This window comes from Cinclus cinclus, chromosome 1, assembly GCF_963662255.1.
Source record: "Cinclus cinclus chromosome 1, bCinCin1.1, whole genome shotgun sequence".
In the NCBI taxonomy this organism is placed as follows: Eukaryota; Metazoa; Chordata; class Aves; order Passeriformes; family Cinclidae; genus Cinclus; species Cinclus cinclus.
Genome location: NC_085046.1, coordinates 6,377,522 through 6,404,292, shown reverse-complemented (window position 1 = coordinate 6,404,292; position 26,771 = coordinate 6,377,522). Strand labels below are relative to the sequence as shown.

General features: G+C 40.9%; 1 protein-coding gene across 2 annotated transcripts; it reads left to right on the top strand.

The window, feature by feature from the left end:
- Nucleotides 1-9,853: 9,853 nt before the first annotated feature.
- On the top strand, nt 9,854-23,778 carry XRCC2 (X-ray repair cross complementing 2). 2 transcript variants are annotated; one of them, XM_062506384.1, is made up of 3 exons: nt 9,854-9,892; nt 14,307-14,388; nt 19,911-23,778. In XM_062506384.1, the coding sequence occupies exons 1-3, from the start codon at nt 9,854-9,856 to the stop codon at nt 20,624-20,626; spliced, it is 837 nt and encodes a 278-aa protein (XP_062362368.1). In that variant the 3' UTR covers nt 20,627-23,778. The 2 variants fall into 2 exon arrangements, with proteins under 2 accessions (XP_062362368.1, XP_062362356.1); XM_062506372.1 differs by lacking the exon at nt 9,854-9,892 and adding an exon at nt 13,206-13,336.
- Nucleotides 23,779-26,771: the final 2,993 nt, after the last annotated feature.

Sequence of the window (26,771 nt, the reverse complement as noted above, 5' to 3'; positions counted from 1 at the left end):
CCAGATTATGGGGTAAGAAGAGCTTTTCTGGGCTCCCATAACTCTGTTGCTCTCTAAATAATCCTTGTTATCCTTATTTTCAGAAAAAACTGCAGCAATATTAGGGACTGTCATGTTCAATTAGAAGCTGTGGTGTTAATCTCAGAGCCCTAACCACATCAGCTCCCATTTCCCCTCTGTTGCAAACCAGCCCCATTCTTTCCTAGTCCTTTGCTCTCAGCATCCTCAGTACCAGTCAGACCAGTGATTCCACTTATGTGATGCACATATTTTGCAGATGTTTCCATGTCCCGTTCTCCTTCTACGACTGCATCCTGAGAAGCAGATTTTCCAGTTAACATAGACACAGATCTCTTAAGTCTCTTAGAAAATCAGGACCTTTGTTGATGGCTAAGAGGTGTCAGAAAGCCTGCTCTTATTGCATATAATCCTTGTAGTAATTTTTAATATTTCAGTTAGCTTCTGAAATACTTGTTGGACTTGGAGAGGTCCTCAGAAATCCATGGTCATGGGCTGTGCAGCTCTAAGCAGTCTGCTACTGCTTCCCAACTTTCCAAATTGTCCTAGATCATCTCCTTTGTTATTGACCATCTAATAATCCAAGCAAGTTTAATCAATCCAAGCAAGTGCTTGTATGCTGATCTTTGGGGGAAGCACTGTAACACACTTGTTGCTGCTGTTGCTATATGTGAAATCACTCTTGTTGAAATTCTGCTGCCAGAGGATTTATCCAGAAATTGTTATAACCTGAGGATCTATTGCAATCCCCTCACAAATGAAAGGGTAAAAGCTACCCTGTATTGGGTCAGGCCCAAAAAACATTTTGGATCACCTCCAGGTGGTCTGGCAACAGGGTATTTTCTTCTGGACACTTCATTGCATGCTTCAGAATTTCAGGCTTTGTTTTTGAGATTAAATCTCACAAACAATAAATTAATCTCTGAGATTTAATAGTGGTCTGAGATTTTCCTGCAGCTGTAGTCACTTTTTACCACCCTAAATGCAGAGGCATGGCCTGGCCTCTCTCACTTCTGGTTTCATGATGCCATCTCTGCATCAGGGAATTGAGCACCAAAACGGGAATACTCTCCTTCCTTCCTCTCACCTCCATCAAGTCCCAGCAGGTTTGCAATGCTGACCTGGTTCAGTGTACAAGCACCAGCACAGCCCAAAGGAGACAGCAAGAACGTGCAGCCAAGAGAGGGTTCACATCTTCCAGAGCAGCTTGAGTTTATGTTGTTTTAAAGCAATCAGGCAATTGCCACCTTAGCCTGCACATTGAAAATTTTAAATTACTCAGGTGTGGTTTAGTGAAGTACTTAATATTTCAGTAGAACACTGTTCACTGCTGCACTGATTATCACAGCTTATGGCAGTGAAAGAGGTGAACATGTTTTCATGATCTACATAAGCTGAGAATGTATGTCAGAAAACCCCATTTGAAGAGAAAGGATGTTGTCACATACTTTTTCCCTCAGAGACTACCATTACCACATTGCAGTTTTAACTTTTTATCCAAATGTTTCTGTAAGAGGAACTCTTTTTGTAACCTATCCCTCAGCAAGTTTATTATGAGCATGCATCATCAGAAGATTCAGACCATCACTGCTTATGTGAGTACACGGAACATACAGTTGATGGAAAAAAAATGTGGTTTATATATATTTCTATTTTTCTATATTTATATAAATATATATTTATTTAGAATTATTTATTGAGAATTAATTTTCTGCAGATATACTTGAATGTTGCCTTACAAATTTCTACTTCAGTGAACATTCCTATCAGCAGTTTATTGTGAGGGACATGTGCAGAAAACTGAGCATTGAAATAGGTATGAACACAAGCAAAGTGAATACATTTTAAAATTAGGGAAATGCTACTTATCCCAAAGTGAATTTTTGCAGCAGTTGTCAGGACACAATGAATATAGGAAATCAAAATACAGGATAATGTTCCCAGGCCACAACAAGCCATCTAACCTCACAGAATATTAGATGGCTATTTTATTTAACAACCAGTAGGAAGAGGTTTCCCATCCTAGGGGAGTTGCAGCATTTCAAAACTCAAAGAGCAAAGTCTTGTACTCTAATTCACCAGTGAGCTGAGCTAACAAGAACATTTTTTAAATCCTTCATTTTAACTGTGGCCTCCTTTCATTCAAGTATCTTAGTGTATTTAACATTAAGATCAGAAAAAAAATATTTCATGGTGCAGTTTTCACACTTGAATTGTTAACCTAGGATGTCTCAGCAATTTCAAAAACACTTCTACCTGGAGATTTTGAAGATGAGATATCCATTCAACCTGTTTTTATTCACCCAAGAGAGTCCACAAGAAAATTTTTGTTTTCTGCCAGACTTTATTCTCTGATAGGAGAACTATAGATTGTTAAACTGTAAGCTGACTCAATTCTATGTTGCTCCCGTGACCATCTTCCATCCTCATGACAGAAGAACTACAAGCATGCCAGGGTACAGGATGTTCTCTGCAACTCTCCACATGTGCAACTTCACAGCCAGTTACTTTACACAAGAGACTCTCTGAGGCTGATGTGACATCTATCATGGATAATGCAGCTTTCCACAGTACCAGGAGACTGAAAAGGCTCTGAAAAAGCCATTGCAAAACCATCTTTTATCCATATCCATGGTTACACATGTCCAGTTTGCACAGGTTGGAACTTTGAGAAACTTCCAAGCAAGGAAAACCCGACAGACCCAGGCAGGTCACAGACAAACTCACCAGAGGCTGCTCTAGCTGCTGTGTGGAAACAAGGACTGCAGAATCAGAGAGACAGGAATAAGCTGATAAAGACATTTAAACCAACCTCCCACTCAAAGCCAGACTGTCAGCAACTATAAATCAAACCAGCCGTGAATTTATTTAGCTGATTCTTGAAAACCTTCAAGGACCAAGATTTCACAACTCTTCCAAAAAATGTATTCTAGCGCTGTACTGTCCTCCTACTGAAGAAATTCTGCTAATGTCCAGTTTCAATCTCCCAAGATAAAAACTGTGGCACTTGCCCTCAAATTTGCTCCGAGTTTCCACATTTCACAATAAGTTTCCAGTTTGTGTTGCTGCATGGGGTTGTTCTGCTCCAGGTATCAGGATTCACACACCTTACTGAATGTCTTAAGGTCCAATCCACAGGGGTTTTCAGTCCCTCTGGACTGAAGCTCTGTTGTTCAGGGTGCTAATCATTTCCCTTAGTTTAGCATCACATACAGATTTTTAGAATTTGCATTCTTACTGATCGCAATGACAATATTGAACACCACCAGTCTTGGGGTACAAAACTACTGAGTTGATAACTGTTCTTCAAACCTCATGGTCCAGTTAGTTTTCAGCTGATCTAGCAGTCTGTTCATCCAAGCTGTATTTCCTCATCTTCCAGATAAGGATGCTGTAGAACCTTTACTGAAGAGATAATATATTACATCCATCCTCTCATCTTTTTAGCCAGACATTTCACCATAAAAAGCCACCAGGCTGGTCAAGAACAATTAACTACTGGTAAATAAATCCATCCTCACTCTTCCTTGTCATTACCATCTTGTCATTTTTATGTTTGTAAGTGGATTCCCAAGGGATGTGCTCCATGAAGAGCAGTCTTGAGCTTCAGTAGTAGTGGCAAGGCTAGCATCACACAACACCTAAATGCATTCACAGATATCGAGATATTGGAATAGAAGCACAGCAGAAGCTCAGCAATGCAGATGTAGTGGGGCTAGCTCAGACCCTACAAACAGTTTACCCACAGTAGGATAGACTTGGTCACTTTACTGAGCAAGCTTATGTGTGGGCTTAGAGCCAGGGTGAAATCAGACTGCCACAGAAAACCTGTCTGCAGTGCCAAAGATGGGCAGTCACTGCAGTAAATGTACCCCAGGTCTTTCTGACAGATGGAGCTCACAGGCTGTTCAGGCTCAGCTTTAGGTATCTCTGGGATGAGAGCACTGTCAAATCCCAGTTTTAAGACAACATTCAAAAACAAGGCATTGCCTGAATAGGGTCTGGAGTGAGGTTAAAATCTGGTGTAGCTTGAACAACAGTTTATAGCCTTATATAAAAACATACCTTTTTCTATTACTACTGGCAGCAGATCTGACAGTGTTATCTCTCTACTTACATTTTATGCTTCCTAATTCCAACATATGATGGCACTTCACTTCCTAATATCCATTGACAGTCTTTTGATGTATCTTTTGGGCTAGTGCCTAAGCACATTTGCAAATAGTTTAGTGCTCAATTTAAGGCTGAATATATTCCCAGAATTCCTTGGGCAATCAATTATTTATTACTTACAAGTGTTAAGATCAAAAAGAAAAGAAATAGATGTATACTCCACACTGACAGGAGGTTCATGGGGATTACAGAAAACAGAAACTTTAATGCTAAATTTGTGTAAAAAGGATAAAATGGGGATTCCCTAGTCAGTTAAAAAAAAACAGAAAAGAAAAAAGAAAATAAAAAAGAAAAAAAAAAAGAAAAAAAGAAAAGAAATTGCCTGGATCATACAGTTATTTTTCATGCACACTTGAAATGTACCATTAGTTTTCTGTATCACATGGGCAAATTGTGGTTTGTTTCCACCAAGAAATACCAGTCAGCTTGAACTCAGTGCCAACTACCCTACCAGAGGATGCCCTTTTGACAAGGGGCCTAGGGGAGCATAAACAGCTAATTAATTAAGATACTGATTTACTCCTATTGACAGGCCTAGGATTTGTGTGAATTCTTCAGCCGGTTCATAGTGCCTGCATGGATTCTTTGTAAAACCCGGGGCTTGTAAGGGCATCAACACTCAAGCAAAGGGTAAGCCACAGGAGTAGAATTTAGAAAAATCATTCATACTTCATTGAACAGCACTGTAGAAGGCAGAGGAGAAACACGTTTGACTGAGGCAAAATTTGCTTTATTCCCATCAGTGGAGTATGAGCAGAGAGGGAGGTTCACAAGGTCAGACTCAAGACCTCTCTCTCCATGGGCTGCAGGTCAGAGCTCAACTACTCAAAGAGAAACTTCATCTGTAGTCACTTCTGGCTATAAAAGTGGCTTTACAAATAACGTGTTCTTCTCCGTAAGCCTTACTTACTGGTAACCTGAAACTGTGCCCATAGACAAGCAAGAAAATATCCCTGCCTGGGTCACCAATACAAACGCAGTCCAAGCAAGGGGTATCTGGCAATTCTGCAGTGAGCCAGTGCAGAATCATTCAGGCAGGACAGAAGTAGCTGCAGGGAAAGGACAATGTGGTACAAACAAACATGAAGTAATTCCAGCTCGGGAATACGAGCTGATGAAAGGCAAATAAGAAACCTAGACATAAATACAGGTGAATGGCTACACAGATCAAGTTCATTTCTGATGTATGTCTGCAAGCTGAAAGGTAAAGCAGAATATCCAGGAACTGGCCATGAAACTATTCCAGGCCAGGTTGGATCATGCTCTGAGCAACCTGGTCTAGTGGAAGGTTCCCTTCCCATGGCAAGGAGACAGGAACTAGATGAGCTTTAAGATCCCTTCCAACCCAAACCATGTTATGATTCTGTGATCACAGATGCCAGAATTAATAAAGACCTGGACTTGCTTTTTCATGGCTAACAGTCCAGCTACCAGTGGATTAAGTTATTTCCTCTTTTGAGGGGTTGTTTTTATTTTTTCAACAAGATTCAGGAAATCTATGGAGCAAATCTATCAGCTTTTCTGAGGTCAGTGAAATTCTAACACATTTGCAATTTAGGTTACTTATTTCTCAAATAAACAGATAAATTAGACTATGATAAAGCCCAAATGCATCTAAAGAAAGTGGCAGCTCTCCAGGTAAAAAGAATCAGCCATCTGCTCTAAAAAATAAAAAAAAAATCTAATAAAATCCAGTGACAGATCACTTCACTCATTGAGAGAAACTTGGAACAGTGAGGCTGAAATCAGCTCCGTGAAACTGGAGGAGTCACACAGAGAGGTTGCAACTAATCTGATGACATTCACTACATGGAGACTCAACACATAGTTTGAGTTTTAATTCTTACTACAACTACTACTTCTGTTATTCTTAATCCTTTTTAGTTCTGCTTAAAATTTTGAAATGGTCTTTAGTTGATAAACCTTTTGGGGTTTGAGCATTATTACACAAAGGAAGAGGTAAGACTCAACTCAAAACCTGTTTTATTTCTGGGAGTGATTCTTTTGTGTAATGACTTTTGGAAGACTCAATTTGTCACCTTTGGAATTAAGGTATTTAAGAGTCTGGACATTAATTAGGAAGACAATTTACTTTACTGAAAGTTTAGTTCAACTGTATGAACAGTTTTCAAGCTAGAAGATCTGTTTGGAGCTGGTTTGTGCTGGAACATCACCCACACAAATCTTGTGAGGGAACATTTAAGTGACAATACACTGAAAATTATAAAGCTTATGTTGGAGCAAAATCTCTGTGACTGAAAAAAAAATTCAAAGGAGGAAACATTTGAATTCCAGTTTCTAAATTAGCTATTAATTAAATATAAAAGTTTGATGTGTTTTTTGCAACCATCCTCACATAGTCTAACTTTCTTGTCAACATGTTGATTTTCTTCATGCTTTTCCCCTCTTGTTTAAGCTCTTACCTCAGGCCTTGCTCCAGAACAGGATGTTAGTTCTTTAGACTGCCATCTAAAGTGTAATAATCCAATTCTTGAGACAACTGTAGACCAACTGGCAATTTAAATTTAGGACTTTGCATCTTAAAAATAAATTAAATGTTTATATTTACAGTAGACTCTCAACTGCCCTTGGGGCACCTGAGCTAGTCCTTCCTTCTCCAGAATCCATCCCAGGTTCCTTCTGTTGACTGAAATTAACAACAATGAATGTATGAATAAGCAAATATTTTTTAAAAAATAAAATAAAAAAATAATTTTGTTCAGGGCTGCAAATCCACTTTAAATACCTTCCTCTCTTGCACTGTCATTTTTCCTTGCAACAATGCAGGTCTTAAACACACGCAGTGGAAAATGCAGGATCCCAGTGTGGGAGATGTTCAAAATCAAGATTAGGAAAGAGGAATTTTCCCCGGAATACACATTTCATAAAGACAGGGATTCTCATCCCTAGAGTCTGATCTTTCTACTATTAGGAAAGTCCTTGTTCCTGCTGCTGAATTGCTACACAAGCAGTGCTGTGGCTCCAGGGCCCCCCTCAGGCTCCCCTCATGCTAAACAAAGGAACACTAATTTTCTGCCTGTAGAAACAGGTGTGCTGGGGCATGGAGACCCTGGACACTACAAGCTACTTGGAGCTGTAGTACTTTAAGGAGGATTCTGCTGTTCAAGAAGGAAAGGTAAGAGGGCTGGATGGGAGCCTGTATTCCTGGATCACCCACTATCACTCAGAAATGTGGCAGAAAAATATAAAATAATTACTCATAAATAAATAAATAAATAAATAAGCCCACCAGAAGCTCAAAAAATAGAGGTTGCAATTAAACTCCTTGCTCTGCTGAAACCAACAGGAAACAATTTCTTTCCTTACCTATGTTACTGTTTTTCTCCTAAGAAGCAAGGTCAATGAAGAGGTTTACCATGCAGGGAGAAAAATAAACAACCAAAAAAATTAAGATGAACTATGAGAACTAAATAGACAATTTTGATAAAATATTACAAAATGTGGTAAGATGCCAGCAGTGGTCACTGCTGATGTGCAATCTGCCTATCAAGGTGACTAGTGTATTTGATTTGCATGTTTCTAATTATTATGTATTAAATATTTCAAGCTATTAAATATCCTTAATATTGGGTTGGTTGTTTTTGCTGCTCAGATGAGTTTTCTGTGTTTTTACCCTCTCTGTCAAATATTAGTTGCTTGATTTTCATTTAACTGTGATACTTCATTTTGCATTAGATGGTAATGCCAAAGCTGTGTTCAGCCATGCAGTAGAAGAGCTCCCACAGAACCCTACTGGGATACTCACAATGTATGTAAGGGCTTCAGTCAACTGGCATTTATCTGTGCTGTATATTTTATGGCTCTAAAGTCAAGTAGCAATCACATTTTAAAAATTAGTGCGACATCTTTAATTAGAGGACAAGAGCAACAAAGAACCTATAATTATTTAAAAAAAAAATAATGTGGTTGATGCAGTGAGCAGTGTCTTTGTCATCACAGCAAGTCCACTCTGCACTTGGGTTAGGTCACCCTCAGTGAGCTTCAAGGGCAATCACCACTAATTAACAAACCTTTAAAACTCTTCCAGGGAATGTGGCCCAGACTGCTGAGGTACTGCAAGAGTACTCAGACACAGAGCTCTTAAAGTTGTCTGTCCCTTATGTTGACTTCTTCCAAAATGCAAAGCAGTAACTTCCTTCAGTACAATAAAACCAAAAGTGTTGTAGTTGCATTTTTGTACCCTCCCCATGGCCATCCATCTTTCTCACCAGAGAACCGTGCTCCTGATAATTTGGCATGTGTATCCATACACAGAAAAAGACAAAGACTACTCAGGCTGTGCAGGGCGACCATCTCCCTTCCATACTTAAATGAGCAGAATTAGTACTGGACACCAAAACTAGAGGTTTGAGTAGCATTAAATCTATCTGATGGCATCCAACTAGAGTTAGTCATGTGGCAGCAACATCATGTTTTGAATTGGAGCTGTATATTTTGGGCTGAAAGAGGGCTGAAAGAGTAAACAAAGTTAATTCCTTGCATCTGAGGTTAGATTTTCTATTGTGGTGCATGCTAGCAGAAATTCTTTTTTATAGACAAACATGTTTTCTTTGAAGAAACAGAGAACTCCACCACCAGTTTCTCCCCCTGAGACGTGCAGTATCACTGATAACCTCGCTAGACCCGAAGGGATGATATCATTCCTGCTCTTTGATATGCAGATACTGGGAGCTGCTATTCTTATCCTGCTGGTTTTGCATTTAGCCTATGGAAGAAGCACACAGGTTCTCTGGTGTTCTCCCTGCGCCCATCCTTTTTGCCCGCCCAAGTTGCACATCTGCAGCGGACGGGCCGTGGTCCAGGAGGAGCAGGTCCTGCTGCTGACCACGGGCACGCGGCTGCTGACGTGACCAAGCCACTGTCCATCAGCTCCTGCCTCAGAGCATCACGCACCACGCGAGCCCAGTTCGTTCCAGGGACTTATTAAAAACACTCTAGATCCCTTTTAATTTAAGCCATAATTGATAGCTGGCTTTGGCAATTTCACAGGCGTCAAGAGTTTAATCCCAGCCACGTGAACGAGCTTCCCTTGAGTCACAGTGTCACCAAGGAGCATTCCCTGAGTCACACCAGCACAGCCACCTGCCCCTTTCCAGCAGGAGCAGAAAAATCCCACACACACCTATTCAAAGACAAGTCCTTAAAATAAATTAACAGCTTGTTTCCGGGCGGGGATCGGGCTCTTCTCTCAGGTAACTCGGGACAGGACGAGAACACATGGTTCTGAGCTGCGCCAGGGGAGGTTGAGGTTGGACACCAGGAAGAATTTATTCTCAGTAGGAGTGAGTAGACACTGGAACGGGCAGCCCAGGGAGGTGGCGGAGTCACCGTCCCTGGAGGTGTTCAAGCAAAGACTGGACGTGGCACTAGGTGCCGTGGTCTGCTCGACATGGTGGTGTTCCGTCATCAGTTGTACTCGATGACTCCAGAGCACTTTTCCAACCTATTCCACCGTGTGATTCTCCCGCCGTGTCCAAGGAATCCCAAGCCGCATGCAACAGACGGACGGGACTTGAGCCGGAGGCGGGACTCGAACCTGCGACTCCACAGCCGGCAGGCTCCACCCGCGCTCCCGGGGGGCCGAGCCGCGCAGGCGCAGAGGGCGCGGCCGGGCGGGGGCGCTGCGGGACGCGGGGCCGCCATGGGTGACGCGTTCGGCGGGGCGGAGTCGGGCACGCAGGTGAGGCGCGGCCCTCGCCCCGCTCCCCTCAGCCCCGGCCCGGGCACATGGGCGGGGAGGGCCGGGCGAGACCGCAGCCGGGGGAAAAGAGGAGCGCCGAGCCTCCCCAACCCCACGGGGTGGGTGTGGGGCAACTCCCGCGGGGCCTCCTGAGAGGGCGGTGCGTGAGGGAGGAAGGAAGGAAGGAAGGGAGGGAGGAAGGAAGGAAGGGAGGGAGGGAGTTCCGCCTCCCGAGGCTTTCCCGGTGGGTTTCCCGCGGATCCGGGAGGGATCAGGCTCCCCAGGGTCCCTGTTGTGCCTTTGTGTCGGGATGCCGGTGGGCTCCTGCCATGGGTGTTTCTTGCAGTACGACGGGAGGTTGGTTCAGGCGTCTCGATAATTCCTTTATAAATATTATAAACACTCCCTTCGCGCTCCCCTCCCCTTGTTGGAGGGGATGCCTAAGGAGGAAGACCTGTGAGGAAAGTTTCATTTAAAGGTTCTGACTTGGTGATCTTAAAGGTCTCTTCCAAATTGATGATTCTATAAATAAACATTATGTGAGGTGGAATTGCTTTCCTCCTCTTTAGGAGAAAAGAGGTTTGAGTTTCGGGATTTTGTTGTGCTGTTTTATTTTTTTTTCCATTTCTGGATGTTTTATTTGTTAGAAACTTCCACTTGCAATCAGCAACTGAATTGCTTGGAGATTTGTATGTAACTGTATCAGAATATGCTGAATAGTTCTCGTAAAACAGAAAAGTGTGATAATATTTATTTATTTAAAACTCTGTGTGGTTCTTAGTGGGACTTGCACTTTTAAGCCCTTTTTACACTTAAAAAAAAATCAATTAATACCAGATGTCCACTGTTGGCAAATAAGATGTGAATTAAGGAGATGAGCAGTGCTCTTTGTCCAAGGAGTAAATGCATTTATTTGTCCAAGGAGTAAATGCATTTATTTGTCCACATGAGTGGTGCCAACAGGGAATGCACATGGCATCAACTGCCTGCAATGGATGGATATCCAACCTGGAGCAAGGGAGGAGTTGACAGCCCGTGGGTTAAGAAAATACAGTGTCTGAGTACAGTGTCCAGACAAAAAATGGCAAAAGCACTTGTAACAGAAAACACTTAATTTAAAACAATGCTTCTTTAAATAGTCTCATGTATAAAGTCAGATTATACTGAATTATATACTGAGACCACAATATTGTGCTTTTATTATTGAATGTAATTAATGCAACAAATTGGAACTTCTTGCAAAACCCCCTTGGTATATCACAATAGAAGTAATGATAAATAGCTTGCATATGTTTTCATGCCCCAAGTTTACAAAAGCTCAGTCAGAGTGGTTATAGTGGTTGCGAATTAAATTTTATCGAGTACTTGAGATAGGTTTGTATGTGTAAATAGCCTCTAGGTTAGCTCACAGCCTCTACCAGAGCTGGAGTATTTAATTTGAATTTCTTTAACATTTTAATGAAGTAATCTCTCATTCCTGACAAGACCTACATGTGTGCTTCCATTGATGCACAGTGCTGTTAAAACCAACAGAGTACGAGCATATAATGTACTAGTCAGTGGGACTGTCCACATGCATATTTGTTTATTAAAAGAATGATAAATTATAGAAGGAACAGCTGAAGTATTTGAGTCCCATCAGCTTTGTCATTAATGACATTTAACCCAGCTGCTGCTGAACTTCTGCCGTACAGCTTGTTCTCTACATGTAACTGCACATTTGTGCAGTTTCTTGCTGGCATAATTACATTTTCAGAGGACACCTAAGAGTGAGGAGCTACCACTAGCAGGTTGCTAAACGGTGGTGTTTTGTATAAAAAAAGATGAAGAGAGGCTTATGGAGGAAGAAATGAGTACCTAGGCTTTGATTACAGAATCTGAAGTCTCTAATATGGGATTTGAAATAGACTTGGGATCTTTTTCTAAGATCTTCCCAGTCCAGGGTTCTCTCCAACGGTGCTTTGCTGCTCTGTTCTGTAGGTTGTGACAAAGCTTGGGACACCTGACATCCACCCTCCAGATTACCCTTTACATGCTGTAGATTTCTCCCCCTCTCATTTTCCAGAAGAACCTGTGAGGAGCCAAAATGAGAGTGCCTCCCCTGTAATAGAGCCAAGGTGGCTCTTGCTCCATTTGGAACAGCCTGTGCTGTCTGTAATGTGGACAGAGGTGAGGGATGCCTGTGTAGTGGCTCATATCAGCTTTGCTCCCATCACTTCTGCTGCAGTGTGGACAAACCTTTGTGAGAGTTGAAGGAAAATTGTTGGCTGTTTCTGCCAGGAACCCCGTTGCTCCCAGCATGGCACTAATGAGGCAAGTGCCTTTGGAGATTCTGCTTCAGAACTCGGAAGTAAATACAAGCTTGATAAAAACACAGGTGCACTATCATCAGCAAATTACCATAAATTACCTACATGAGCAGTGCTCAGAGAAAGCACCTGTAGTTATTTAAAATTAATATATAAACTTGCCATTTAAATAACGGCAGATTCCTATCTGGACAATAGTGATCAATTTACTGTGTGTTTCCAGAGCTCTCCCAGTAAACTTAAAGAGTTGATAGTCTTAAGAGGAGACAGGGGCTCACTGTTCCAGAAAAAATAAACTGCAGAGGATATATTTGTTAATGTACAAATTAGGAGCAGGAGGCTGCAGCAATGTGTTTAGGCCAGCAGCAGCTGTGACTGCTGGCCCCAGGAGTGTCCATCATTGCGCCCTGTTATCCCTGTGTGCCACAGCGATGCTTCCTCTGCTAGGAAGTGAAGAGCATCAGAACGCAGCAGCCTGTGGTGGTTTTCCTGTTTCCCTCAATTTCCACTGCTGATGAAGGAGTGAGAGATTCCTGGTTCTTCTCCCCAGTGGGTGCAGCCTCTCCTCCAGTGGACCCAGCAGCTGCTTGCACAGAAGAGCTGCATGTGTAGGGTCTTCCAGGGCCCACTTGGTAGTTGGGAGCTGCTGGTTTATATCCCCCAAGTTACATTTCTGTATTCTTACATGCATATGTCCGTCTGAATTTTTGCTTTGTCCAGATCATGGAACCCTGCTGGTTCCCAGGAGTTCACTGTGTGTTCTCTGTGCTGCACAAATGTGTGAAATGTAATGGGAAGATCTGCTGATCCAGAGCAAAGTCAATTTGAGTGTTTTTTTTGGCCCTTCAGAGTCAGAAAACTCTCCTGGATATGTGTGAAGAGGCCAAGGCAAGCATGTTGACATTTTGTTAATGGAAGGGACTCTTAAAATGTCAATGAAAATGTCACACTTAGATTCCCATTGTGACCACTTGAAGTAAATTCAGGGCCATTTAATGGAGTTTTATTTTACTGTTAAAGGCAAACACAAACACACACACACAGCTGTCCAAAGAACTTTTAAGATCATTTGGAGCAAATGTTGCTCATGGATGTGACAAGGAGGAAAATAAGAGGAGGCAGCAGTTGTTTGAAGGTGTGTGCTCATTGCTTTTTTGGTCTTGAGGATGGGATAAAACTGAAAAAAGACTTGTTCAGATTTTTAAATGACAGCTGGATATCTTGGAGAATGTAGTATTTGGCACTAGGGTAGGTGCTCTGGTGATACTGAGCATCCCAATAATTTCCTTTTCCATGTGTGCTAATACATGTAGGGAATAACAGCTCTAGTACCAGGGAAAATGTTCATTCTTGCTTTACACAGTGTGCCAGAATGACTAACAACACAGGTTTTGTGAATACTTGTCTATTTGCTATGCAAATACCTCTCACTTTAAAAAACTGTCCATGATCCTTGAAGTAATCAGTTTTACAATGAACTTACTTTACAAGGGGCTTTGGAGAACTTGCTTAACAAATTCAAGCTTCCTTTAGAAAAGTTCTTGCAGAGTCACTGCTGACTAATTACTTTTGAACATTCTTAATCCATACTCTGTTTGGACAAGTAACTATGATATAATAGGATTGTAGCCCAGAGGAGTCCTGTGTAACTTTTCAGGTGAAATGCACATGCTTTTACTTATAAATGCTCAGAGAGGCTGGCTCAGGGGATTGATGATGGGTAGGGTTTCACCTCTCTGCCAGTATTTTCTTTTGGAGGTGATGGTTGTTACAAATGATGTTCTTTCCCTTTGCTCTTTGGAATGGCAGCACTGCTGTGTACTGGAGGCGATTCCTCTCACTAATGTCCCAAAGCAGCCTTTGCTTTGTAAACTTTATTTCTCCTCATAGCCACTGGATTTGTGTGTTTGTAAGGCTGGGACCTTCTGTTGCTGTAGTCCAGTCTATACATTTCCATATGTATTTATGAAAGCATTTTTTAAATCAGGCTAATATTTCAGTAGGACTGTCATGGCAAACTGTCAGTTCTTAGAATCCTTTAAATTTGTTTCCTGAGGTCCATTATTTTAAGTTAACAGCATGGCTCTTTGTCTTCTCTTCAAAAGCTGCTTGCACGACTTGAGGGCAGAAGTTCTCTGAAGAATCTCGAACCTTATCTGTTTGCTGAGGAAGGATCTCCTGCTCATGGTAAAAATGTGTCTTTATCCCGTTTATGGGAAAATGTTCATGTAAAAGTATTCTCAGAGATAAGCATACAACTAAATTATTTTTCCCTGGATCTGAATTTTAATTGTTGCTGTAGTTCAATGCAAACTAGATAAAATGGAATAATGCAATGTCACCCTTCCAAACATTATTAAATAGGCCTCAAAATCTACTTTATGCATATCAAAACACAGGTGTAGGTGAGTAAATAACAAACATATTGGTCAGTGTCAGTAGTTTTCCAGCAATTTGTTCTAGAGTCTGTCATTAAACCTCTTTGGGTTTTTTTAATCAGTGGTCTAGACAACCACCACAAAGTCATAACTGCAGAAATTTGCAAAGAACATAAGGTTCAGTAAATAGCAAAGAGTTCAGTGATACAGTTGTCTGGGTAAGTTAGGATAAGGGGCATGAGCAAACAGTATTTTTCAATTAAGCCAAGTCATCAAGCCATTCAGTCTTGACCTGAAAAATCCTAAGTATGCTTAGATATAACTTCATAAACAATTCCATTATGGACATAGGTACTAATTAGTTAAATGAGTTCACAGTGTCAGGATCAACATGACTCATAGAGACCTTCAGTGAATGAAGGAGAATTCAGATTGGAGCAGTGGTGTAACCTTTCAGATTTTAAGATCGAGATTGGGTATTTTAATGAAAGATATTAGTGAACTAAACAACAATTAACACACTATTTAGGAAGTCAGACTGATTTTCCAGATAGTGTGAAATTTCATGATGAAAGAGACAACTCTGATTACACAAGACTAAAAATATATATTAAAAAAGGCGTATGAGTGGCAAACTCTAAGGATCAGTGATGAGGTCCTGCTGTTGTGGAATTTATGTGTGAGTGGATTTCATAGGGAATGTGGTTAGCAACACACTTGTCTGCAGTTTGAACTCCCACAACTATGGAAGGTTCAGAAGAAAGAGCAGAAAAAGCAATAAAAAGCATCAGGATAATTGGATGAGAGTTGATGCTTAGTCTTCAAACAGTCACTGTGAGAGCCTTTGTGTATTGTTTTGCAGCACTGGAGAACATGTGGGCTTTAGCAGTACACGATTCCTACCCTGAAGGTTTCCAATGTAACATAACAATGATAAAGGGCAGAGAAATACTGCTAAGCCAGTGCAAGTAGAGCACAGAAGAATATTTGAATACTCTCATTTCTGAACTGCTGTGTTACTCACAAGAATTAAAGGCCAGGAGTGAAATTGGTGTATGCTTCACAAGGCTATCAAATTCTTACTTCTTTTTAGAAGATGAAATATTACTGTATTTTTTTAAAACATAAATATTAAATGATCTTTTAGTCTGGATGTTTGGTATTTTTTTACTCAGCCTTACACACAACACATGTTTGAGACTGAACTGGTTATGTACTGGTCAAACAGATTTTAAGATGTTGTCTTGGGGATCACTAACTGCTCTTGCTGCAGTCCATAGCATTACATAATTTCATGTCAAATTATATGCTTTGCTCTTAAAGCTTTATAGGTTGTTCATGTCTGTCTGAAGACTATTCCAGAACCTCAGTTTTAAGATGGCTAGAAACCTAAAATTCATCACCGGTTTCTCTGTGCCAACAGAGTCATTGAACTTTTGAAGCACTTGTATTTTTCTTCTGCTTTGAACAAATGGTATCAATTATTACCCATATTGGTCATGCTTTTTGGCTGACATTAATGAAGCTGCCTAACGTATTAGCACAGCTCTTTAGCTCTGTCTGTATAAATGGACTTCACCTTTTATTACGCTTTTGCTTTGTCTTTTAATACCACAGTATTCATGTGAACCCATGTGTTATTTTGATGTGTGTTCTCATTATTCAGTCTTAAATCCCTGTTGAAGGCCTACCTCTATTTGTCATGAACTTGACTTTTAGTGTGTCACGGTGGAATTCTGCATTATGTTGCCCATGAAGTCAATACTGAACAGCTCTTCATCTAAAATGCTGTGATTCAAGCAATGCAAAGACCTAAATTAGTCTTTTTTTTCTGATGGAATTTAAACCAAACAAATATATGAAGTTTCAATAAACTATCCAAAGGTTGCATTTTAGTTAAGTATTTATAAATTGCATGTCAGGGTACTGTAAAATAGGGATGGTAATATAGGTATTAATGTGATATTCTAACCACTGCTTCTAATTATGATGGACTTGCATATTTAAGAGCACATAAGTCCATTAATTACGTACCATTTAAGCTCTTCTGAAATGGAGCAAAAGTGACACAAGCATTAAATAATTTTCCACTATTGCCAGTCATATTTCCCCTGTGCCACTGGTGTGAAGGTGTGGGTGTCAGTGTAAAGCTTTGATGTTCACCAATTGCATGACATCCAGCATTAACTTAGAATAAATATAAATGTAAATATAAATATAAATATCTACTTCACTTACAAATGGTATAAATATCAGTATTTACAGTATTGTAAATGACCAGCCCAGGAACTTGAAGGCAGCCTACAGTGAGAAACACATGAAGTTACTGCTGCGTATTCCAACAGCCTGTTTGTATCTGAAGTGTCAGAAAATCATGTAACCAGCATTTGCTGGTGGATTGATTACAGACAAAAATAAGCCTCTTCTCATTCAAGACATAACACCAAACTGATGACCAGGACTGAGCACAGTGTTTCAGTTAAAAATACATTGATCTTACATAAATATTCACATTTCTTCAGCGTCATTTAATTTAACCTGCATGCCCATTCATAGGAGTGGAATATTGTTCTCTTTAGTCTGCCCATAATGGGCCAGTCCAGGCTGCCCTAAGCCAAGCAATGTGTTGGGGGACTTCTTAAAACCTAACTCTTGAATTCACCAGTGCTGAATTTCATGTGAAATCACCCTGCTCATCCATCTCCATCTGTTAAATCTTCACAAAGCTAAGTCTTTATTAACCCAATTAGTTTGTCTTCTACATGTTTTGCCAAGCTAATGGAACATTCATCTACTGATATGTTTAATGTCTGCCAACACCAATTCTAACATAAAAAATTCCTATTAACTTTCTTCAGTGTTAAACTGCTGTTCCTGCTCTCCCTCTCAGCCTGTTCTCATCCTGTGATGGTATCCTTTTACTACTCCTCCTTTCAAAGTTGTTTTGACATTAATGGATGATGCTAGTCCTGATCACTCAGTTTCTTCTGTGACTTATTGTCAGCATGTCTGAGGCTTCTTGAAAACATCGCTGGCCTCACTTCCTCCTTTGCTGTGTCATGGTTTGTCCTCTGTGATCCAGAGAAATGAATTTGCCCTCTTATCTTACTGTAACAGCCTGGTTGTTAATTCAATGAAACCCTCCATTTACAGATGTTGCTATAAATGGCTCCTGTTTTGCACCCATTCTTCTTGTGGGCAGCCTCTTGGATAATCAGGAAGGCACAGAAATGCCAGGCTCTCTTGGGCTTTTCTTACAGTCCAATCTGTTACTGTTTTCAGAGTAACTCAAGTGTCTTAGTTAAACTACAAGGCAGCTGTGTATCTCTTTCAGCAATGTTGAGCGAACTTTGGGAGGTGCTTGGCTGTCTTGCTGTTCACATTTATAAACCACCAGCACAAAAACCTCAGAGAATGATTTTTGTCATTCAACTTTGAATTTTTACTTAAATAACTTTTATTGGTTCTGCCAATAAAAAAACCTCATCCAGTGTCATTCTGTAGCACACAGGCATCCTGCTAGAATGTCTTCAAATGGAAAAAGTGAAGCATTTTATTTCCCAGAATAATTTTTGAATCCAGTGGGTCATATTTTGCTGTAAAGGCAGGTGAAGCTGTCTATTGCCTGTTGGCCCCACTCAGTTACTGGTCTGGATTCAGAAAAGCCAGGGTGGCAGGTTTTGTGCCACAGCCAGGGGCAAAAGATAAATTTTGTTACTTATCAAGATTTGCCTTACACAGTTGTTCTAAAATATTTCAAGAGACAAAATATGGGGGAATGACCTACCCAGCACTTTTTAGTTCTTCCAAGCTGCTATCTCACCCTGCCAGGGTGTGGCTATGTCTCTGGCACAGGCTGTGTGACAGCAGAACTACTGGCTGCAAGTGTCAGAGTTGGGCACTGTGACCTCTGGACAAGAAGAGAAAATAAAAACTTATGTCCCAGGAAGTGTAGTTATCTTTCATCTCAGAAGTGAGGGAGCCATTCAGAACAGCCTAGTAAGGGCTTGGGAGGCAATTCAACTTTTTAATAAACTTCAGTGTATCAGAAATTCATAGAATTGGTATTTCTGAGTGTCACTGAAATGGACAGACTTGACACATCAGGTGTAAATTGCTTTTAACACTTGCACAGAGAGAAGAGCTTGGTGTCTTCCCTACCATCCTCCTCCCCTCATCCCAAACTGCATCTTGATGTTGTAGGCATTTGTGAATGAGGACATCCTCTGGAAGTTGAGCAGTGACTTGATAAACCCTATTAAGTCGGGCAGGCACAAGCATGTTTAAGGAAAGTTGCAGTTAATTCTCTACTCTTGCATCCCCCTATGGAAAGCTGTTATGCCATTTGCACTTGCCAAGGCCGTGGAAATCTCTCACCTTCCTGCAGTTGCAGTTGTGTGATTCTCTTTACTGCATGTAGTTACCCTTCTGCCTGTAAAATCCAAAATGTCATAAATAAATGATCCAGTTCCCAAAATTAGAAATTTATAAAGAGCAGCTAATAAATGAACTTTTCTAGAGTCTTGCTCTGATACAAGACATCAGAAGACTTTGGATAAGGCTTTAGTGTATCTTGCATTCACATCCAACAAAAAAACTGGTTTCCTAATGAAGTGTAATGCTGTTTTTAATTAACATTTTAAATTTTTATGGTATATATTTTATGACCCACATGGATGAGGTAATTAGGCTGAATCCTTTTATGAACAGAGATCCTTTGCTTCAGACAGAGGCGTTGCCTGGAGTTGAAGGAATCCCTGAGTCTCCCTTGTCAAAAGAAGCAGTTTCACATTATTATCACCACAGTAGAATGTAAGTGCCAAATTAACTTACTGGTGCTCTCTTCACCAGTCACAGATTCCTGTAGGAATCTTGTGACATGCAGCCTGTGTCATCTATGTGAAATGACTTCTAATATCGCAAGGATTTTTGGTTTTGTCCTCTACTTTGTTATTTCTTACTTGTGCGTGCATAGTGTAGATGGTTTCTTAGCCACTTCTGTGTAGCAGCTTCCTCTTCTGCCTCCATCTGCCTGTAAAGGTACAGATGAAATCCAGTTGCCAACCTTTTGTTGATGGAAGTCTCCTAGGTGGTGCTGGCAGAGGTTTTCAAGCTTTGTTCACAGTTGATGACTTTAACTTTAGAGGCCTTTCTTGAAAACTGAAATATCTTTTGGTAGATGCTAACCAGGATTTAAACAGTTTTATGAATCTCGAATAAAATGCATTCCCTGATTTTTGGAGTAGTGAGTATTGGTTCAGAAAACACTGAAAACCAACTCTGAGCTATAAATGCTTTTACCTGACAACGTGCTGCTTTGTTTTTGAACAGGAGATGTTATTGAATTCCATGGCCCAGAAGGGACGGGAAAAACAGAAATGCTTTATCACCTAATAGCCCGCTGCATCATTCCCAAAGCTGAAGGAGGACTGGGAGTGGAAGTCATGTTTGTTGACACAGATTACCATTTCGATATGCTCCGGCTGGTCACCATTCTTGAGAACAGACTGGCACAAGGGACAGAAGAAATGATAAAGCAGTGCCTGGGAAGGCTTTTCCTTGTGAGCTGCAGTAGTAGCACTCAGTTACTCCTCACTCTCTACTCTCTAGAAAACCTGTTCTGTGCTCACCCCTCGCTCTGTGTTTTGCTTTTAGACAGTTTATCAGCTTTTTATTGGATAGACAGAAGCAATGGAGGGGAGAGTCTTACCTTGCAGGAGATGAACCTGAAGAAATGTGCTAACTTCCTTGAAAAGCTTGTGACACAACACCACCTGATCCTCTTTGCGACAACACAGACACTAATGCAGAAATCTGCAAACTCTGCAGAAAGCTTTTTACCTTTTAAACTTCCCCATGAAACTGATACAGACTACAGGCCGTATCTCTGTAAATCATGGCAGCAAATGGTAACCCACAGGATATTTTTCTCTAAACAGTGTAATTCTGGCAACAGCAAGAGTTATACTGTAGTTTCTTGCCACCTGAAAAGAAACCAGATAGTAAAACGTTCATTTGGTGTTGCAGAATGTGGAGTTCAGTTTTAACACCAGTTTATTTTGTGAAAGTTTATCAAATCCTGGTGCTTAAGGCCTGATTAGGTCTAAGTAGCTTTTAGTAACTTTTCAACTAGCTGGTTCTTGCTAGGTGATTAATAATTGTCACCGTTTTCTTGAAATTCAGTGACAGGTAATAGTTTTTAATTACTTCAGCACTTCAGTCCAAACTGTAGAGGAATGCAGACATTACTTGTTTGTGCTTAATCAAGAAAATGGTAACCAAAGACACATTAAAGTTCTGGTATCCTTCAGCAATGTAACCTGTGTGTCCAAATGCCTGTTGGAATTTCTGGGTCGTGCTGCTTTACACTCCTTCTCTTCCAGGCTCCAGGAGTAGGAGCCTTCTTGTCTGTGGCAGAGGTTGCAGAGAGGCCAGAGTTCACTCTTTATAAACACTGGCCTTGGTTTAGTCCCTGTAGCTTTGGGCATATGAAATGCCGATTTTTTTCTGAAGAAGGGGATTCATTTTCACAGCATATTAAATAGTGGTGATCCTGACTGTGCTGCTTTTCCTGGCTCTCAGCCTCTCCATTTACGTTAGCCAGTGCTCAGAGGAGCAGGGTTTGCAGTTATTCTGACCCTTACAAACATCTGCCATTGAAGAATCTTCAACTATTAAAGAAATAGAAGCCTGGTTTCCATAACTGAAGGAAAAAGAAAGACCCAGCTCTGGGTACCTGTGAGTTTCTGCTGAATGCAGCAAACAATTTAGTTTTTGAAAATAACTAAGTGCAAGTTATGGGTTGTTTTGGGAGTGGAGGTCATGTTTTTTGTTGTTTGTAATTTTTTAAAATGATGCAAAGACTTTTTTCTCTCCCCTCCCTCGTTATTCCTTCCCACTTCTTTCCCTTCTCCACTCTCTCTAAGAAATCCAGGAATGCCATGCCTCTGGTCTTTATCAATATATATTTGCCACATGTAGAACATTTGTGTGCAGGATTTGGCATGTAATATGTTGCAATTCTGGCAAAGAAGATTCAGAACATATGAGAAATGCCCTACAGTTCTGGCAAAGAACACCACATTATTTATGAACCTAGAGTGCCCTTTGAAAGCTTCAAAGTGCTTTACAAGAAAGAAAATTGCACACAGTACATTATTTAATACAAAAACTTACATTAGCTTACAAATTCAAATTACTCAAACAAGGGGGAAATACTTCTCACAGCAATGTTTGTTCAGTCATGTTGCACAGCACGTTTTATAGTTTAGATTGAAGAGATTATTAACAAAAATGCATATTAAGAAGAAGTATCTAGCTCAGTATCTTTTTGAGGAAGATGCCTAGAAAACTCTGTTGTGAGACACTTACCTTTGAATTTCCTGATTTCTAAAGCAGCCTTTTCAAGCTGAATATATGTCTGGAATCCCAGCTGTGTATAGTTCAGTTACCCTCTTGGGTTCCACTGCGTCTCTTCACAATGAGTTCAGTTTAATTATTCTTTCTGTGGGAAAACTGCCTTTTTTCCCTTCTCATTTTAAGCCTTCCATCTGATCACTTCTTCATGCCATCAGTTCTTTTACTCTGACAAACGAGCAAACTTTGCCTTTTCAACATCTCCCCAGAACTCATGATTTTATAGAATGTCACTTCATTTGTGCTTTCTCATCCATCAGCACCAATATGTATTTTATTTTAAAACCTGCATAAGGACACAAATCCATGAAAAAATATATAACAACCATTCAGACTAGAGTGGACCCAAGTTAGATAGTTTACCATGAGTAGGCACTTCCACTATTAATTATGATAAAGGGCATTATTGAATTTTTTGTAAAAAAGAATGGGAAATTTCAAGTAGGACTAGAGAACTTTAAGATTGGAAAATTCTAGGACTATGAAATTTCTATTAGAAAAAAATCAAAAGCTCCCCTTTCCACTGGAGAATACAGCTCCACTGATGATTAACTTCTTCATAAAAATCATACTTGCTAAAGAATATGCTTCAGAAAAAGAAACAATGGATATGTTCTGGCATTCCCGTCTGGAAAAAAGCTTTTATATTCTTCACAATGTAGTTTATATTTTGCATTGTATTATAAAAGAAATGCCTAAATTGAAATGAAGCCAAAGCTTTAGTTGATCAAAAAGAGCACCTCAGGAAATTTTGAAATTTCCCAGATTTATTTTTACTTTGAATGCAGACAGATTTTTTTAATTCTCTGGTAATTGTAATATTCATGCTCTGCACATTTGTTTTAGCTGTACAGCCAGCCTGGATTTCTGAGGTGCTGAGCATCTGCATATCCCTGTAATGCTGCAGGAGGAATAGGCAGTACATAATCTGTGAGTTCACTGACCTCATTCTCTGCCAAAATTATGCCACTTGGAAAAATGAACCTTTAGGATACAAGTCTCAGAAAGATATAGTGATAAAGAACCCAGGCAGCAGCAATTTTGTTGGTGCCCTAATGCTCTCTGGGTATTAAACATGGGGTTTGCCATTTTTTAAGTGGAGAATTTTCTCAAAATTTTGTACCAGTTGTAGTTAGTGGAGACTGCAGTCCATCCTTGTGAGCCAGGAAGAGTGTATGAAATGTAGCATTATACCTGGAATACTCTGTTTAATGCAGGTCCTCCTCTTCCACCTAGATCTGAGGTACCACCCTGTCTGCAGCCCACTGTCTCACCTGGGGTGCCCTGAGCTGCTGCAGCTCAATCTCCCAGAGGGGAAGCACATTTCAGGTTAGTAGGACTGTGCTAAATCAGCACTGCAGAATAGCATGGAATACATGTATTCCTGAACTCTGATTTAGCCAGGTATTTCTTAGAAATGAAAATCCTTTCATGTCAGTGCCATTATTCTTCAGCTCAGGGTGGTATTATTAAGGCTTTTGTAGGCACAGGAACTTTTTACATTCCTTAGAATTTTGTTTGTTGTTTCATATGCAACGTGGAATTAAAGCAGTAAGCTTGAAATAAAGAGGAACTCATTCACCCTTTCCCCCATCTTCTTCATAAAGAGAGAGCTTCTAAGCAAAACCAAATTAAGGTATTTTGCAGGTTTTGTATTTGTTTTTCTACTACATTAGTATTTCTATGGACACTTGGAAAGAAAATGTTGAATTTTATATTCAGTTAAAAGTTCTTTGTATTCCAAGACTTTTTTTATAGAGCAAATAAAATACAAATAACAGTTTACTTGGTTTAAGTTTGTACTTGCACATAAAATTCAAGTTTCCTTTTTCTTATATAACTAATCTCAGAAATTTAATTTTCCTTGGAGTTTGGAAGTGGCAGAAGATAAATGTTCTCCTGTGGAAACATACCTGCAGTTGTATTTTTGCTGGAGAGTAATGGACAGAGAAAGAAGAAATACCACTTTGATGGCAGCTGTATAGAAGCCTTGGACTGTGTCTGAAGAGGAACATGACTTTTTACGTTTCTGTGGATGCTCTAATAAAATGTCTCTTGAACCTTTTTATTCAAATATACTTTTAATATGCAAATACCATACTGGGGTGATGGGCAACATCATTTTATCATCACCAAGCCTGATGCCAGACTTAATACCCACCTCAGGATAAAGCTGTGCCACAGCACCAAGCTCCAACTGGTGTAGGAAGTTGCAGTGAATTCTCACCTGTGCAAAAGCTGCAGACAGGTGCAATGTGTCCAACAACTACAGAGTAGCACAAGACCCCTGCATTTCATAAAGAAGGGGAGGCACTGGAAGGGCATGAAAATCTTTGGCAATGGAAAAGAATTTCAGACAGGTAAAGGAGCATGAGTACAATGCGTGTGCATGATCTGGATGGAGAATTGATGCCCTGCAGCAGTCTCTGAAATCAAAGGTCTGGCCATCCCTGTGTGTGAGAGAAGACAGCAGAGTGGCACTGGGCTGTGAGTGACATGGAGCATGACAGAAGGGCCCATGCACTGTTCACAGACCCGTCTAGCATGGTAATACTTTCAAAGAGAAGGTTGGCTAGAGTGGACCTGTAGGTTGTTCCCATCTGGGAATATGGAGTCCACTATGTAGATGCTTTATAGCTTATTTATAATGAAAGTATAAAACTCTACTGCTCTGGAGGAATTAAATGTAAAAACAGACTTCCTATTTTATGTTGGGGGATTTTTCCCTCCAGCTCTAGGCACCTTCCCAACAGTCAGCACTTAGCTCCAGAGCATTCTTGCAGTTTCCTGTGGCAGGAGCAAGCTTCACTGAAAGTGAGTCGTTCTCTCCTTTGCTGAGGGTTTATGTATACTCTTTATTACCAGCACAGACTGGGCTACCAGACACAGAAGCTTGAACCCATGTGACACATCAGTGTAACTGGTAAGTAGCTGTGGAGGCTTGATTCTGTTGGCAATCAGGAGTAATGTCACATTTGAGTACATGATTTGAAGAAACAGGGCTGTGACTTCGTTTGGGAAAAGTCTGGCACTCTTCCCTCTGCTTTCCCACCCTGCTTTGCATCGTGCCCCAGCCAGCTGGTCGTTGTACCTGTGTGGGCCACAGTGCTCCAGGATAGCGGTGACAAGATGTCACTGCCTTGCCAAATGCTGGTGAGCAGCCATGTTTGGATCTTGGCACTCTGCAGGAGTTGGCACAACCACTAGAGTTAATTTAAACCTTTTGCCAGGTTTCTTTCTCATACATCTCTCTGGGTCTGTGCTAAAGACCTCCTAGCCGTGGGGTAGATAGGAAAGGGAAGAAATCTTGGGATTTGAATGTCAGAAGGACAAGATTTTAGGCCATTGCTCCAAAAAGAGGCCAAGCAAGGCTGTGAGGTTCCTGCAGTGGCAGACAGAAGTGAAGGCCTCAAAAATGGCTTGGAAAAGGTCAGAGAATGGATTACTGTCAAGGGATGAATAGGAATTTTGACTTAGAATATCTGCACACTCTTACACTGCTGAAGAAGAAGACCACGCTATGGTGGGCAGTGTTGTCTCTGAGGCACATCTCAGGCTCCATCACTGACAGTTCTGTCTCTTTCCCAATATCTCTGTGAGGAGGGAAGTGAGAGGGGAAGTGGTTGAGAGAGGGGAGGCTGTTTGGGAAACTCCTCAAGGCTTTGCTGAAGTATGGGAAATAGAAGAGCCATTTGGTCATCAAAAGCTGGCAGGCAAAGGGCTCCCTTTCTCTCCAGAGCCTGTAGGAAAACGCCCATAGTAGCAAAGAATGGTTTAGCTAAAAACCAGCACACTCTCATGGCAGCCTGCAGCCACCATGAAGAGGAAGACCTGGCTGGAGACACCACCAAAGCTGCTGTTCTCCTCCGAATTCCTGTGAGCATGTCCTGGTGGACATACTGCCACAGGAAGCTCCTGTCACAGCTGGAGATGGGACACCATTCAACCCCTTCTGGGAAGCAGGAACCTGATGGGAGACCACCCTGTCCCCTATGGCTGCTAAGCAATCTTGCCTCTGATGAAGAGTATTCACTTAAAAGGTCATGGCTAAACTTTCCCTCATCCTTTATTTTATTGCCTTAACTTAGTGGCTCTGCAGTGAAAATACTGCCACTGCTTGCATTTCAGTTACCATATGCACCAGTGACACTTTCCTGACGATAAAATCACATTTTGTGAAATTATACAGGTGCTTGTATTTTCACCCATCAGAAAAAAAATGATGCTTTAAAAAAAAAAATATTAATCCCCTAAGCAAATGTTATAGACCAGTTGCATAGGCAGTGAAATTACAGAAGCCAGTGGAGCCATGAATTTGAATAGACCATGCAGTTAAAGGAAAAGAACTCGCTATCTTTAAAATCCATGGAGGCATTCCAAATATGATTATTCTGCAGTCCTGTTCACAACAAATCTTGCAGGCTGACACTACATGCCCCTTCCCATTGATTGTATGGCCTGCACAAGCACTCTGAGCCTATTAAGCCTGAAGTCCCTGCTGCAGATAATAACTTAGACGTTTCAGTCCCTCAAGCAGACACAAAAAAGTACTTACTAGCACAGTTGTCAATTTTGTGGAAATGTCCTGTGGGATTCCATAAGTATCCTAACAACTGGCTGAGCCCTTTCCTTCGCTCCCACAGGTGTGGTTAAATCAAGGAGCAGTCAGTGCTAGCTGGAGGCAAGCAGGGCTCAGCTGCCTGGTGCCTGCCAGAGAGTGTCCGTGATCCACTGCTGCCTGATGAATGCTCAGGAAAGGTTCCATCTCCCACCATG